Source organism: Megachile rotundata, chromosome 10 (genome assembly GCF_050947335.1).
Source record: "Megachile rotundata isolate GNS110a chromosome 10, iyMegRotu1, whole genome shotgun sequence".
NCBI classification, from domain to species: domain Eukaryota; kingdom Metazoa; phylum Arthropoda; class Insecta; order Hymenoptera; family Megachilidae; genus Megachile; species Megachile rotundata.
The window spans coordinates 14,420,283-14,436,983 of NC_134992.1; the positions used below are offsets into that span (position 1 = coordinate 14,420,283).

Here is a 16,701-nt window from a genome sequence, read left to right on the forward strand (position 1 = left end):
TCGATGGATGAGTCATTAATTGATTCCACTTGTTAAGATAAGCCGAACATTCGCACCTATTTCAATCAGTTTACGTAATGAGATCTCGTGGCTGCCTTCCAAACACCGAAAATATGACCGCGTTTAATTTTCGGAAGCCCTCGTTTCACCAAACACTTGGTCCTCGTTAAATTCGTTCACAGTATCAATTTTCTAGTGCTCCTCTATTTATTTAAATATACGGTTATGATATTGCAACATGACAAAGCTGCAAGCACTGTTCAAATCAAAGTAGTATAAAATTGGATACTTCAAAAATATACACATTTATGTTTCAACCATTTGTTGTTGAGTGTAGTTTCAATCTCAATATGTTAAAAAAAATAAATTCAGTGGGAAACATATCACAGTTTCAATCATTTGTTGTTCAGACTAGTTTTAATCTCAACATGTTAAAAAAATAAATTCAGTAGGAAACATATCACAGTTTCAACCAGTTGTTGTTGAGTCTAGTTTCAATCTCAATATGTTAAAAAAAAATAAATTCAGTGGGAAACATATCACGGTTTCAATCATTTGTTGTTGAGTCTAGTTTCAATCTCAACAAGTTAAAAAAAAATAAATTCAGTGGGAAACATATTACAGAACATATGCACACATACTCATTAATAACATACTCAGCACATGTTCAACCTGTCAAGTCACTAGTGCTAATAGACCAGACAAAAATGTTCCCCTTTCCCTTTATATTCATCCACGAATTAGTTTCAATTGACACCTATGAAAAGTTCGACGCATATTCGCGAAATCTGCCAAAAGGATGTTGCCGGTTATTTCATTGACCTCGTGCCCGCAATGAGGTGATTCGTAATGGCGTCCTTTGCGAATTATTCCGATCGCAATTACGCGTAACGATCATTAAACGAATGTCTATTGTCGTGAAATCATCGCACGATTTCGTAAACGAGTCGGAGAAAGCTCTCCTTATATAGATCGACGAGAAAGAAACTCGAACACCAAAATACCGCCTCAGCCCACGTGTGGTGCTTCACGTCCTTCCGTAAGGACCGCGTAAACCTCGAAGATGTGCCAAGAGGATTTTAATGACTGCTTTTCGAGATGTAACGACTGCATAATCGTCAGAGAAGTGACGAATTACGAGTCACAAGCATTTTTTTAATATTTGAGAATATGAGAGAGTAATTTTTATAACTTGCACCAAGTCATATTTAATGTAAACCTTGATTAAGTATGAAACTTGACAACTATCCAAACTCTGATATTCTGTGATATCAATGTTGACAATGCTGACATTGTATGACGAATGATTTGCTGTCAACGGTAAACAATTCGTTAAAAAATAAAAAGAAGTCGACTAGCTCCTGCAACACAGTGCTCAAAGGACATAAAACTGAACGAAACATATCGGTCAACAAGAATCGACCCAGCTGACGTCAATAGCAATCAGATTCAAAGTAGCAATAGCGTTACGTGATCGATCGATTGGTCACAATTTTAATCGCGAATAAATTGTCATTCTAAACCAAGCCCGTTAAAAAACAATGCCCTCCGATTACGCTCACCGATGCTCTTTCTCGTTAATCTTCCCCTCGCGATGAATCGCTTCTACGAAGAGATTCAGCGACCTTTCTGATACAACTCGAGCAACCGATAGGAAGCTGGATATCGCTGTGCAATAAAATATTCTTTCCGTTCTCATTTTTCATTCGTACGATTGGACAGAGTGACTCGACAATCTGCGATTCCTCTCGTTTTATTTCCCGTACTCCCGAGATACGGAGGCGCCAGTTAAAGGAAATATCAACGTTTATTGCCGGCACCCTTCATTACTGATAAAGACGAGAAAAACGTGGATACGGGCTTTCAGGAAAAAGTGTCCCTCGAATAATGATTCTATTCACGGAATTTGTTAGAGACGAGGAAGAAAGAAACGTAAATATTCCTTATTTAATGTCGTACTTTTAAAAAACAATTAGGATCTTCAAGAAAGGTGTGGTCTGTTTGATCTCGTCATCGTTCCACTGCAGCTAACCATCCAGGAAATTTCCTTTGATGCTTTCTGTGCCAGGAGGGAGTGACCTTCAAGTAGGTCTTCGAGGTGTGTCCATAAAGCATCCCTTCACTTGTAAAATATTTCGGGACGCTTAGAGAAACCTGAAGTCGACTTACAAATCAGAGATTCCATCCTTTGGACAAAATTACAAATTCAAGTGAAAAAGGTGGAGAAACATATTTGGTTTTATTTAGATGGTGAGACTATGAGTTCATTCTCGATCGTCACGAATTCGTTGAACCGACTCGCAGCCATATAAGGCCCGTCCTTCGTGCCGTTAAACCACAATAATGAAGTCACTCAGTCAAGGTTTCGGTCGGTTTCCACCAGCACAGAGAATTCTCCACCTTCTTCGCATCTTTCAGGCGATCAGCATCCACAATTGGACGTGATGATATTTTGACTCAGACACCGACGTTCTTGCAACGTAATATTAAAGTAAATTTCAGTTACTCACATCTGACAGAAAATCTATCAGGTACTGAGTATGAAAGTGAAGTACATCCAGTAAACTTTTTGTAAAACCAAATAAAAATCATTAATTTGCTAGAATTGAAGTTTAGATTTAGTAAATATATTTTATCTCATCCGAGGAAAAGCATTAGAGCAGCTGAATGTTATTTCTACCCTCCAAATTGATTTGAAGTTTTTGAAACTTTTGAAGATTCGAAAAACATTGCATCTTCGTTTAAAATAAACTCAGGTCGACAAAAAAAACAGAAGCGTCGTGTCACGCCAGCGTCAGCAATTTCTAGACTCTGCTTGCAAAACGCACGCCATTTCTGCGTCAGCGTGGCAATTTAATGCACATGCACATTTGTAGCACGAATCCATATTGCAACCGTGAATCGTATTACTGTCTAAACACGAATATTGTTTACGCTGCACTTTGTGTATCATTTTGACACACCGAGACAGATGCATTTATAATAAAATTTTCTTCCAGCATTCCGAAATACTCGTGAATCAACAGCTGTCCGATGAGTCAGTGCCGACTCAACTCTTTTCTTTTTCTGCGTTCTCGTTGCTGTTGGAGCATCGCCAACTGGCCACCGAACTCCGTCGAAAACCGTTTCCTCGTAGATGTGTTGCAGCTCGTACTATTGAACTTGCGAAACTTTCATTGCAATTTATTGCCTTTTAACGGTCGATTCTCCAGCTTCCTAGGGTACCGGCCCCATTACGAAGACGCGGAAAGGACGTTAGAGAAACGACTTTGCCCTACGGTTTTAAAATACCGATGGAGTCTGGAGCTAGTTTGAATTGATGCGTTAAAGATAAGACTTCGAAGACTTCATTCGAAGTTTCGATATTGCTGGTTATTTCATTGGAGGTACAAGTTCTGTGACTCAAATGCTAGAAATTAGATAATGAGATGAATCAGAAGGGAAGTTAGTGTGAACATGACTATTCGTTCAGATTATTTTGACTACAGGGCTAGATCGACTATTAATCAGACTAGAAAGTTTTTCAAGAACACAAATCATTGATTCGTGTTCAACAAGTCGAGCGGTACGATCAGATATAATTAACGATCATTTAAGCTTGATATTCGGATAATTAGTCTTGACGGAGACACGGCTGCCATTTTATATAAAAGGACGCCTCGCGGATGATTCAGCCCGCCAATTACAAAACCCGTCGAGCATGTTCCGTGAACCGCTAAAAACTGACTACCACTCACACCCTAGGGAATTATTCATATCCGAGAGAAACGCGTGGATCACTGCTCGTTCCAGGGGATTGCACCGCAACCGTGGTGTAACTTAAAACTGGAGTAAAGCGTGTATCATAGTCCGGTATGAGTCAGCGAAGGCAGGAAAAACGCGTCTAAAAATGAATGTTCCCTGAAATCACGAACACTTCGAATTGTCGATTCTTTCCTTAGACATTTTTAACAGTTAGAAAAATTGTCGTGTAACTTATTAGCATACTTAGCTTACGGAATGATCGATAACGTTCCAAGGCAATTATCGTCTTTTTTTCCGGAGCTAGTGCATCATTCGCTAAAGATCAAGGCTAGAAACAGAGGTTATCGAAAGCTAGAAATCGAAGCTGGTATCGAACATTCTTGCTGTACGATTTAATATTGGAATTTATGTATGATTAGGCAATTTGTAGCTTGAGATTTCATGGAAAATTTAATGTTAAATATGTTTTAAGTTGTTGAGTATTTATATTTAATATTGTGTAGGATTTTTGGTAGACTCTCGCTATATGGCCTCTTGCGTATTTCTACAGTCTGAACTCCTGTATGCTGTACTTCTAAACGTTGAATTTCTACATATACTTTCCTATATATGCTTTCCAATTTCCACAAGTTGAATGTAACATTTTTTGCAAAATAAATTAAGTAGTGCAACTCAGTGTACTCCAATACTTAAGTCTACTTAAGTCCATGCTCGCTATGTTCGCGTCCACATCTTATCCGTGTACATTTTGACCGGGAAACGAGTAGCTAATCTTCTTAAGTTTCTTCTAAGAAACGACGAAGCTACCCCACCCGCTATCGTATCCCCTGTCTCCAGCAAATAGGATTATCGCGACCCTGGAACGCGATGAATCTTTCGCGCTTTCTTCCTTTCCATAATCAAACAGATAACTTGGACGCTTCCAGAATACATGGCGACTCGCTCGAGCAGAAATGATAAGCGGTATAGTTGTTCTTTTTTCGGGAGACACGTTGGCAGGGTTGTGGCACGCGGTGGAACGAGTCTAGCAAACGACTTTGCATACGATAGGTAAAAAGTTACCGATGAATAATGACCGAGAGGACTCTTTGCTACTCGTATGGTATACTGTTATTTGTTAGAGTGATTGTACCTTCGCTATTATACGATAGAGATCTTTGTACAATGTACAGAGAGGCTGTGTCAAAGTTTAAGATACTAAACGTTGGCAAGAAATTAATCGGTGATCAAACAAAACAGAACTGGTTTTAATCTGCATACAGGACGTATTAATAAATGAACCGTTCTACTTAATAAACATTTGAAATTAATTGAACAGTACTGGAAACATGACGAAGTTATTATGCCGGAGAGAATTATTCTTGCAGTCTCTATTAATAACGTCGGTGCATTGATTTCAACATTCCTATTATCCCGTTGACCATATGGTATTCAGGATATCGGTGTAACGAGGCGGTAACCCGGTTCCAGATGCACGTATAAGACAACGATGTAGGATGATCGAGCAACAGTGATAAATGCACGGCAGCAAAGGTATCGAAGGCTTACCAAGGTGAAAAGAAGCTCGCACACGCCTCGCGAGTACCGCAAGAACGACCTTGCCTCCGAATGGCGAAACGGTCCGGGTGCAACTACAATAAATACCTTCGATTCTTTTGCACCTGGTAACTACCAGTTTCAGCAGAGAAACGACCTGTATCGAGGACGAGGTCGCGATCGACAATTCGGCCAAGGAGTAATCTCGCTTGTAACTTCTTTTCGTCCCCTTATTCAAATTCGTCTTTTACAATCTCGTAACGTTTCGTAACTACGATCCGGTACGTGGAACTACGAGTTCGAGCAATCGACTTGATTGAAACCGGACATTACCTCATCTTGTGTTTCTATGAATTCAGAAATCAACGAGGCCCGATTGCTTACGCAACAGTTGGGTGTATAATTCAGACACGATTACTGGAAACTGCATGTTGCAATTTTCAAACGATTCTTGTGTGCTCGGCCACTTGAAATCAATTTCAATCTCATTCGAGGCTTTTAAGGATAGATGGGGGCAGTCAAGGTTAGGTGTTTTAAACGTGTTAAAGCTTTTGATGAAGGCTTTCGGGACTGATATCAAGGTTTCCGAGATTATTGAGATTGTCAAGGCTACCTATCGAAGCCTTGTGAGAAGCTTACTCAAGTTTATCGAGATTAAGGTTATGAAGGGTATGAAGATCCTGCGGTCTCCAGGCTGTAGAGCAACATATGAAGCTTGCAATGCATATGAAGCAATGACTAATGTGACTACTGTGAAGATTATGTAGACTTCAAAGATTCTCCATAGAATATGAAACCTTTGACGACTGTGAACGTCATGAAAATAAAGAATACGAAGTCCTACAGTCTACGGAGGTCACATGGAAGTGTGAAGCCTGAGAATAAAAACTGTAAAGACCACAAAACTTCTAAAGAAACACCCTCGATTATGGAATCGAAAATTTGCAAGATGGAGGCCCCGAATTTCGTAAGAAATGTGCTCGGAGCTTATCCTCGCGAAGCGTACGAGGTAGCCCGGAATATAAAATTACGAGTCGAGTAATCCGATCCTGTACACGTAAGCCGAGCAGATAATTCGAGTTAAGTGGCTCTCTCGGCTCTAAGTCGTCCCGGTGCACGGATTTTACCTTCGTCACAGTTGGCCGGGGTAGTAAAAGGTAAAAATCCGCGCAGAGGCGGCGTGCGTGTCCGAGTGCCCACGCGTGTTGAGGTCCGTTCGCTCTTTCTCCACTTCGACCTCAGTCGTTATTTTTTCCCTTACTCCTACAGAACGCTGCGTGTCGTAACCGACTATAAACATTGGCACCTGCGGGCCTGTCACCTTTTCTTCTAGCCGACTGCTTTCCTTTGCAGCCGTAAACTCGCCGGACGAAACGCCCGGAGGATTTTCCCGAGAATTCCAATAACCGAGGAAATCGAACTCGTGGGAACGATCGTTATCTTGTGGAAAGGATCCGGAAAAGATTTACGGGGTTCAAGGAAAATCCTGAGTTCGATATTTGAAATTTAAAGCAACCTTGAAATAGTGAGTTGCAATTATTGAAAAGATTAAGAGACTTTATGTTATTACTACTAAAATATTTCAACTTTATACTCGATGCATACGAATGACTAACGGAGTTGTAAATTTTTATGATGTTTGGGCCATAAAAGTGTACTGCAATCGAGCTAATTTCACAGCGACAGGTTTTAAAACCTCGGAAGCCTAATAAATTTTTGACGCCTTAGTGACTTGAAAAATGTTAATGATTTATCATTTACTGAGGTAATAAAGGTGTACATAATCTAATCCTTCCTGCCTTTGATAAGTTGCCTCTCGAGAACTTTTTAGATTTTGTCGAGTATTTTAAAGTAATGCTTGATATTTCTAACATCTATCATTTCTTAATGATTTATCATTTACGAAGGTAATAAAGGTGTACGTAATCTAATCCTTCCTGCCTTTGATAAGTTGCCTCTCGAGAACTTTTTAGATTTTGTCGAGTATTTTAAAGTAATGCTTGATATTTCTACCGCTCTTTATCGTCGAACTGTCGAGATAATTCTTCCAGGACGATGCAACGTTGTAAAATCTCGTCCGATTTCGTAGAATGGATACAAGAAGAATGTAGTCTTGTCATCGAGTTACTGACGTACGGTACTTTGGAGTCTTCGACTTCTTTTCTTCACCCTGCTCGCGTGCACGTGTCCACCTGAACGTTAATTATGCGAAGACGCTCTCGTTCCGAATCGTCTTAATAAACCTCGCCGATGGAATCCGCAAATTGCCAGGAAGGCGTTTTGCAACCAGTTATAGCGCTATTCAATGACGCAACGTAGCAGCATTCCAACGTCCACGTTTCTGTATGCAAAGTATACTAAATCTTTCCAGGAAGGAGAAAAGCGTACGTAGCACGTATCCCATTTCGCCGTCCAAAATGCCACGGGAATATACGACGATCGTTCCCCGCGACAGAATGTAAATTTCAGTTGCGTTTTGTTTAAAGCCCGGTCGATCGTAACGTTCGAAAAGTATCTGGGAATTCGGGCGTGTATGGTTATGCTTAATATTCGCGCCCACGCGAATTTCACGAAATTCTGCGTGTTTACTTTCTTCGAGGTTCATTAGAATTCAAGTTTTAAATGCTTTTTGTTTGACTTCACAGATATGTGGATCTGAAGATGGTTAGGTCTTTAAGACTTTGGTTGGTTATTGAGGTCTTTCTGTATCTTTGAATCTCTTTATTTCTTGATCCTGTATTTTTTATTATAAGATTGACTATAAGGTTTGACTATAAGACTATAAGATTGACAATAAGATTGGACTATAAGACTATAAGAACTGGCTATAAGATTTGACTATAAGAATATAAGCTTGACTATAAGCTTGACTATAAGCTTGACTATAAGACTATAACATTGGCTATAAGATTTGACTATAAGACTATAAGCTTGACTATAAGACTATAACATTGGACTATAAGACTATAAGCTTGACTATAAGCTTGACTATAAGACTATAACATTGGCTATAAGATTTGACTATAAGACTACAAGCTTGACTATAAGATTTGACTATAAGACTATAACATTGACTATAAGATTTGACTATAAGACTATAACATTGACTATAAGATCTGCATTCTCGTATATCTCTAAAATCTTATTTTATCAGCATCTGAAATCCTACTCCTACATATGCTTGTAGCAACGTGAAGATTGCAAAACTACACCGAGCAACGACTGAATCCTCCATAATGTTCAAAGTACTTAACGCTGTAGAACACTAAACTATTATGCAGCTGTGCTATCCGTTCGAATTTCAGGAATTGACTTGTACATTCCCTGCGTGATTTAGAAGAAACCTGAAGCTGCACCACGGGACACCCGGTATATTTACATAGGACTTTGCCACGGTGCGAAACGAGCGTCTGCTGAAAGCGGTGGACGAGCACCTGTACGACTACGGTAACCTGTCAAGCTGGAAGGGCAAGAAAGGGCCACCTAACAAAAGCTCTTTTGCCATCCGATTTCTCTTTACCTGCCCGTTCGTGCATCTTCGGTACCTGCGGTAAACATTCATCGATTTGGCGAATAACTTATTTTAAAGCGTCTACCTGTCGAACCAGAAGGTTTCAAACGTGGGTAAACATCGACGCTCGTGAGAAATTATCAAATAGGGCCGTATCTTTTAGATACGTTATCTACTGGTCGCAGGAGCAGCCGGAATCTTCTTCGGACGGAAGTTGTCTTTTTCGTGCTCGTTCTAGCTTGTATCGAAATCGATATCTTCCGCAAAAATTTATTCCTATAATTCCGTAGGTCCATTCGCAAAATCTTGGTGAGATTATGAGAAGCCTACACGTGCTTTCAACTGAGAACCAATATTACCCCCGACACGTACAATTTCAAAGCTATCGTAATTCGGAGGAATGTAGAATTAAAATCCCTCGAGTTAGCATAAAGCACGTATAAGTAACAGATTACAAGAGGAGATTTAACGAAGGGATAAAGATTCGAACGCGCCTGTATCCCTTTCCGGTCGGCGAACGTAGTCTTTAGGACCGAAACGGCACCGACCAGGCCGAAGGCTGGCTCGAAAAATCAGATGGAGGAAACGGCAAGTTAAAATAAGCCTGGCTCGTCGTCTCTCTCTCTTGTACGGACAGACAACAGAGACGGAAGGACTGTCGTGTTCGTAAGACACCGCCGAAAATACACTGATGCCTAATAGAAGGCGGGCCTGGCGCGTACCAAGAGTTTATACGCGAGACTCGCCCAAACAAGCTGCAAGCGGATGAAAAAAGGAAACCGATATCGCTCGTGGGTGTAAATTATAGCCGTAAGCGGGGAAAATATAGACGCGCTTTCTATTTTAATTACTTTGGCTTCAAGGAGAAGTCAGCTTTTCTGGAGACGATATTTTATCATACATTTATACAATTTTTTTTAATTTTACCTGTTACTCTTTGTTATAAAGGGGTGGTTAAGGGAGGTGGTTACAAGGGGTGGTTATAAAGAGTCTTTAAGGTGGTCCACCATTACAAGGTAGACAACTTTTAAACTTCTTGAAGTTGCTTGAAGATCTTGCAGTTGAAATTCGTCTACAAATGCATGTAAACATATTACACAGTAAATGCATTACTTTTAAACGTGAAAGCGTTTCTAAGATAGTAACTCGTTTCTAAGAAATTGTTCAAGGTGTGCAAGTATCGTATACTCTGTACGCAATAAGTACTATAATTCGTTTTTTCCATCTACACTGATATCTATTTATCTAGACTGTTATTTGTATCTGTATTGACTTAACATCTCTGCGACACCTAGGTAGAATAAATCACGCTAGAGTCCACACATTGGACTCTCAATGGAGTACAAAGTCCCATTGACCAGAAAGAAGTATTCGTAAACGATGTTCGCTAAATTAGACGGGCAGTTTGAGCAGCGGTATCTTTTTCGAACAGCTGTGCAACCAAGCTGCACTAGCGATATGCTCCGGTGTCTATGGTGAGTGGGCTCGCTCAATTGATCGAAATTGGCTAATTCGTCGAGGCTGAAACTATCCTCCTCCAAACGGGGCTAATTATCCGGGGTATCGACCGACGGTCTTCTGATCCTCGTCCGTTACGATAAATTACGTTCATTCAAGATACGCCAAGAATGGAAGTCTGGGATAAAGGTATGGGGTGTCAGATACCCTGACGAGGAGACTGTGTACACTTTCAAAACTGTTATTGGTGAAGCTTGTATCGAGCAAAACGCGATTCGAAATCGGTTGACGAGCGGGACTCGAGGAATCCCTGGCTTACGGTGTTCGTTTTACGTGCGGTGAGACATAGGAATCGGCTGCCGGTGTCTCACGTGTCTCCTCGTCTCTCTACGGAACTGTGGGAGCTCCCTTTAGCATATAAAGGAGTCAGTCGCGTCCGTGCGTTGGTCGTCATGGCGAAACTAGTTCGACCGTCCAGTTTTTCCACTCCCGTGCACGCTTCGCTCGTGTTCGCCACGGTGGTGGGAGACGACATCTCGAGCAGTCTCGTTCCTTACAGCGACACGCTAATAATCCTGCAACTTGTTGCTGCACGGCCGTAAGCATCGCTAGGCCGTTTACGCGAGTTTTCTTTCATAACTCTGCCGCATCTCGAGTTATCGAGCGAGGTCCATCGCGTGTCGTTTGAATTTCGAATTTTCGCGCGCTCCGGAACGCATCGGAGTTTGAACGAGAGATCAACCGAGAAAGATACGCGGCCCGAGACTCACCGAGATCCTCGACCAGTCGTAGCATGACACCGCCGATGTGCAATTCTCCTTTTACTCGCAAGCTCCTCTCTACCTGAAGATCCGTCACGTAGACACGCAACACCCAACTACCGTCCACCTCGTGACCGTCCGAATACATGTTTGCCGATCGAGCGTTGAAAAGCAACAAAACGAAAAAACGAAACTGCCGCGTGTACACCTTCGGGTCCCCGGACACTCGAGCTCGATGCGACGATCGTTTTTCAGCGTGCAGAAATCATGATTTCTTGCGCGGCACTTGACACCGCCACGAATGCACTTGATCCCCGTTCGATAAGAGATAAATAACCGCGCACGTCTACCACTCGAGCAGATTTCGGGATTCCCGGAGCAACACGGGTCTTCCAAGTGAGCGCACTTGCGATACACTGGCTGCCTCGATTCGGAGTCGCACGAATTCGTCCCGAATACTGTATAGAGGCGCTCCAGTCGTCAGCCCCCCAGTCCCAGCTGGTTTCTCGACTGGTGTCGGCCGTACACTCTCGGCTCGGCTATACTCTCTTACCGAGAATAGAACTATTTACAAGTAACGCGCGCTCGGAATGCGCGCGCAGAATCTTGCCCCTCGCTCCTCGGAGCGAGCGCCGCGCGCCAACAGCTCAGCGTAACCCGTCACACAACTTGCTTTCCTCTCCCTTCGCAAACCGAATCCGCTCCGTATTCTTTCCTCGTTTTTCCTTTCCTATTTCATTGCCTGCTCGTCCTCGGCCCTTTCTTCTCGAGATTCTTCTTTTCTTCTTGCACACCCGTGCGGGTTCTATGTTTTTGAACATCTTTTAATATCGGTCCTCTTTGTACGGATACTTGAATTGTTCGGAGCCTAAAGCGCCTTTGGAAGAGTTCAAATAAAATTGTTTTAAAATCAAAAGTACCGCCCTATGTATCTAAGTTTGAGACTCAAACATTTTTGAAATTTAAAAATTTGAAAGTTGCAAATTTGCGAATGCAGGAATTTAAAAGCTTGAGAATTAGAATATCTGGTAATTTAGGAAACTTGAAAATTTTCAAACTTGAATATATTGAAACTTGCGGACTTTTATTAGTAGTTTACATTTAACATTTTTGTATCTTTAGTATCTTTGATGATATCGATTCAAAATAAGTGCACTGCATTATCCGTATAGTTGTAAATTAGTTAGTTGCATTCCGGAGCGCTAGCTTACAGTGATGTCATATACTACAGAGTTCTTCTTTTACCAACTGCGTATCTGTTTTATTATATCATGGTCCACTATATACTTATCATCTTATAATATTTTATGATACCATCTTATGATCATGTACTGAATTACCAACTATGTAATAAAGTGGGAGGTATTGTAATGCCCTCTATATCAGCAGTAGTCAAAAGTAAGTTCTGTTTATCCATATGTAGGTATACTCAAGCGCAAGTTTATCATTTTATGTTTTTAAATTAAAATTCAGACAAAAAACCTAGTTTCACCAAGTATATATTAACAAAATACAGCAAATTAATTAATAAAATCAATATTAATTGAATTAAAAAAAAAATTGAACATGTGGCGCCATCTCTCCGGCGAACAGGGTGAACTACACACTTTTGAAACAGTACTTTAATTAGTTCCGTCTTTTGCCACCAGGCGGCGCCACCTATGCGCCCTCTAGCGGTGGAAATCGGAACTAATTAAAGTACAGTTCGAAAAGTGTGTAGTTCACCCTGTTCGCCGGAGAGATGGCGCCACTTGTTCAATTTTTAGTACCACGCTTTTATTTAATTAAAAAACTCATTAAAACTGTGCTTTTACAATATGAAATCACTCTCTGTTGATAGTACAATGTTTTCTCTTACTGCTGATCAATTTTTTAACCCTTATAGCCTTTTAATTAATAATATACATGCATTTGTTCTTACGTCTTTTCATTCTGCTGCTTCATTTTCGGCTTATGTCACCTTTGTCCAACAGATTTAATCATTTTTGTATAAAATGTGCTGTTGTAGTATTGCAGATTTACTATATAACTAAACTTTCCGCAAAATTGTAATGTCCGTAACAGCTGAAAGGAAAAAGGAATCAAAAAGTAGATAGCATGAAGAGAAACTCCAAGTTATCATTTTTCGATAAAGGTACACATTTCCTCAAATAGTAGGTCGAGCAACCTGTACTTTCTCATATGTTTTAAACTACCGTGCTATTCCTCAAAGAACGTTCGCCAAGTTCGATATGATACTTATCTGTTGCGAACTTTGAATCGCTTTGATGTGATCCTCCCACTATATAACACTAAGTGTCACTTATGTTACTCATCAATTTCCCGTTCGATTGTCGAGAAATTTTTCCGTGATTTCGTGGAGTATGGTTTAGACCACCAGACCGAACAAGTCGTGATCCTTATACGATCCTTATACAGTGAGATTTAACATGAACATTCGACCGTTCAGTGAGAAAGAGTATAATCAGCTCATTAAGCCTATTATGCTCACCGCGAAAATTATTTCAATCTGGCCATTAGCGGAAAATAGCAGCACAGGAACGATAATGCTGAGAAGATTTCATCTTTTTAGCATGTTTTTCTTGGTAAGTGTTAATCGGGTATGATTCTTCTGCTAAGCAGATTAAGGGATTGCAGTTACAAAATACTTAGCACGAAGGGTGAGTTTTCAGGTGGTAGTAATGTCGTTAGCTGTGACGGCCGACGTGGTTCACAATTTAGACGACTTAGACGAAGCAACCGAATGTGCCCTGATTTGTACAGCCTTCTATCTTTGCGTCGTTCGTTTGACGGTTTACACGATTCATCAGAAGGATATGCTCTACGTGGTGAATACAATGAAAGAGGATTGGATCACTTCCTCTCTCGAGGATAGAGTTGTTTTAGAAGAGAAGACGATGTTCGCGTATCGCCTTGCCAAATACTTCATCAGCACTGTGGCTATTACGATTATATTATTCATGTGTGTGCCGCTCTTGGAAGTGAGTAGATTGATTTATTGAATGCGGTGGAACTCGAAGGCGAACGTAAAATGGTTTCACAATATTTACATCGACGTCACTATTCCATTTCCTACATTTTCAAAATTATTAACTAGTTTCTTCTATAAAGTTAATTTGTTTAGGATCAAAAAATCTAAGCCTGATTTTCAGTAAGGCTGTTCCATAGATAAAGATCTTAGCTACGTACAATATTCGATACAATATAATATAGCTTAACAGAGTTATAATTATTTGCAGTAATCAACCATTTTCTCCCCAGATCTACGTGCTCGGTGCCAGCGAGAAGATACTCCCCTTCCGCGGTTATTTTTTCATCAATCAAACAATATCACCGATCTTCGAAATCCTGTATCTGTTCAACGTAACGGCGGGTGGTTTCGGTGGAAGCATGATCGCGGGAGCAACTAGTTTCAATCTGATAGTGATAATGCACGGGTCGGCCAAGTTTGCGGTTCTCCGGAAGAGACTGGAGGCTTTGAACGGCGCGGATGCTAGCTCTACTTCTGTTATGGCGGACTGCGTGCTACGACATCGGAGAGCCATAGAGTGAGCTTCGTTTATTTTTCTTTCTCATTTCATCGCAATTTTTTATACCTTTTTCAATAAACATTTAGACTAGACAAGTAGTCAGATCACTACACATTAATCACTACATTATCAAACACATTAGGGGCGAAGAAGATTTGTTAGTCTGTTAGCTACTTGTCTGACTATACATGTATGATTACTTATCTTGCTACTTGTCCTTTGCTACTTGTTTAACCACTTACTACTTGTCTGACCATCTGGCAGCTTGCCCTGCTACTTGGTTGACTATGTACTTGTCTGGCCACTTAGGTAAAGACATGTCTTGCCTTGCTACATCTCATGTACCTCCTTCCACTTTGTGTTCTTCATCTTCTTTTAAAGAAGATCATCATCTCTTAACGAAATCATTTCATATCTTTCCAGATACGCGGACGCACTCGAGAGGATCATAAACGTACTGGCCTTAGGACAATTCATGATTAGCACAGGCCTGATCTGCTTCGCAGGATTTCAGATCACATCGGTGCGTTCAATGGATGTTCATTCAGATAAGAATCATGGATAAAAATCTTTGCAGATGATGCAGGACAAGGGACGACTGATGAAATATTCGACCTTCCTGAACTCCGCCATTCTCGAGCTGTTCATGTTCAGCTTCAGTGGGAACGGATTGATCGATGAGGTAGAAAGCAATCCATAATTTGTGAGCCTAATGATCATTGTTGATTGCCGTAGAGCGAAGCAGTAGGTGAATCAGCATACAGCAGCGGATGGATCGGAAGTCGACTCAGTAAGAGTCTTCAGATCATGATGATGCGTTCGCAGACACCCAGCAAGATAACGGCGGCGAAATTCTATAGCATGTCCTTGCAGAGCTTTTCATCGGTAAGTACGCTTACGAATGTTTTAGTGATACTCCTTTTGAGTTGTCTGTACGTTACACAGGTTCTCAGTACGTCATTCTCGTATTTCACGGTCCTTAAAGCTACCAAAGACGACTAATGGTGTGGATGATGAACATAGATGTACGCGGCATGCTTTATGATCGTAGCCGGAGTCACCTCGCGATGACTCAACTTGCATAGAATATACTTATAGTCGTTCCACTAGCCTAAAAATATACGTGTACATACGACATGCTAGTTGTCACTCGTTCGTTAATTTTAGGATCGATCACGGGACGTAAGTAATAAGGATTTCTCGCAACGAGGTAACAGGATAAACGTGATTGATTTAACATTCGAAGGTTCACTCGATTCTGAAGTACCAGCTAGAATAATTACGATAGACTCATTGTCACGAGCGTGGTTGCAGAAGTGGTACATTCTTGAAATTGTATTATAAATTACTGGAACGACGCTTGATCACACGATGCACATCGATTTAATGAGGGACGATACAATTGTAATATTTCGATGACCATAAGCTTCGTGAAATTAACAATCTTCCACTGTATTCGAGTAGTTGCATTAATGGCGAGCTGTAAAATTACAAATTTCCAAATTGCAATTCATAATATGCAAATGACGAACGCATGAATAGCCATCAGGCTGTTAATTTGATTTTGCGGAGAATATTCGGAGTAATTAGAACAGTTCATATCAAAACAAATATTCAACTACATTACACTAACAGCGTGTAATATTACTCTTCATTAGAGATTCCTGTATATACGCTAATAGTCTAAACTCTAAATGAAATCGCCCTGGGGTCTAAGCCAAGTAAGCACCCTCACCAAATACCTCCTTTACGTTAACAGAAATGTTTCACTCATAATTCCTTTCACATTTTTTTTACTCTTCGACCACGAAGAGTAAATTGTCCAGATCTTGATTTTCTATTTTATAAGATCGCTATTCTATTTTTCACTCTTCGACCATCGCTTGAATCTTAATCGTAGGAAGAATAAGTTGTCCAGATCTCTATTTTATAAGATCGCTCGGCCACTCGGTGGATTCGGGCATAAGTTTAAGCAAAATGTAACGAGTTCGGCCGAGTTCTCTCTGGGTGGGGTAAAGCACGAGCGAATGGTCTTTGGGAGAGACTCGAGGGTATTTTCATCGCAACAGTAGAACACGTGCACCCGGCCAGTGCACGCACTACGGCCAGCTCTTCTCCATTTCTAAGATCCGTGCTGTTCGTGTTCGGTGTTCATCGTATC

At 40.8% G+C, this 16,701-nt stretch overlaps 2 protein-coding genes across 3 annotated transcripts in view; one reads left to right on the forward strand and one right to left on the reverse strand.

Moving 5' to 3' along the window:
* Nucleotides 1–16,701, reverse strand: part of LOC100880650 (unc-112-related protein) — a 179,680-nt gene that overhangs the window by 26,612 nt on the left and 136,367 nt on the right. Inside the window, exon 1 of one of the 2 annotated variants that reach the window (XM_003705216.3) lies at nt 11,020–11,549. The exons of the other annotated variant lie outside the window; for it this stretch is intronic. Within the exon in view, the coding sequence (XP_003705264.1) occupies nt 11,020–11,158 (139 nt within the window). The 5' untranslated portion in view covers nt 11,159–11,549. Of the gene's footprint in view, nt 1–11,019; nt 11,550–16,701 lie in introns of those variants that run through there. 2 annotated transcript variants of the gene reach the window in all.
* LOC100883595 (odorant receptor 13a) lies at nt 13,373–15,617 on the forward strand. Its single transcript, XM_003705159.3, has 7 exons — nt 13,373–13,595; nt 13,683–13,991; nt 14,272–14,558; nt 14,964–15,063; nt 15,118–15,222; nt 15,276–15,425; nt 15,486–15,617. The coding sequence occupies exons 1-7, from the start codon at nt 13,440–13,442 to the stop codon at nt 15,540–15,542; spliced, it is 1,164 nt and encodes a 387-aa protein (XP_003705207.1). The 5' UTR covers nt 13,373–13,439; the 3' UTR covers nt 15,543–15,617.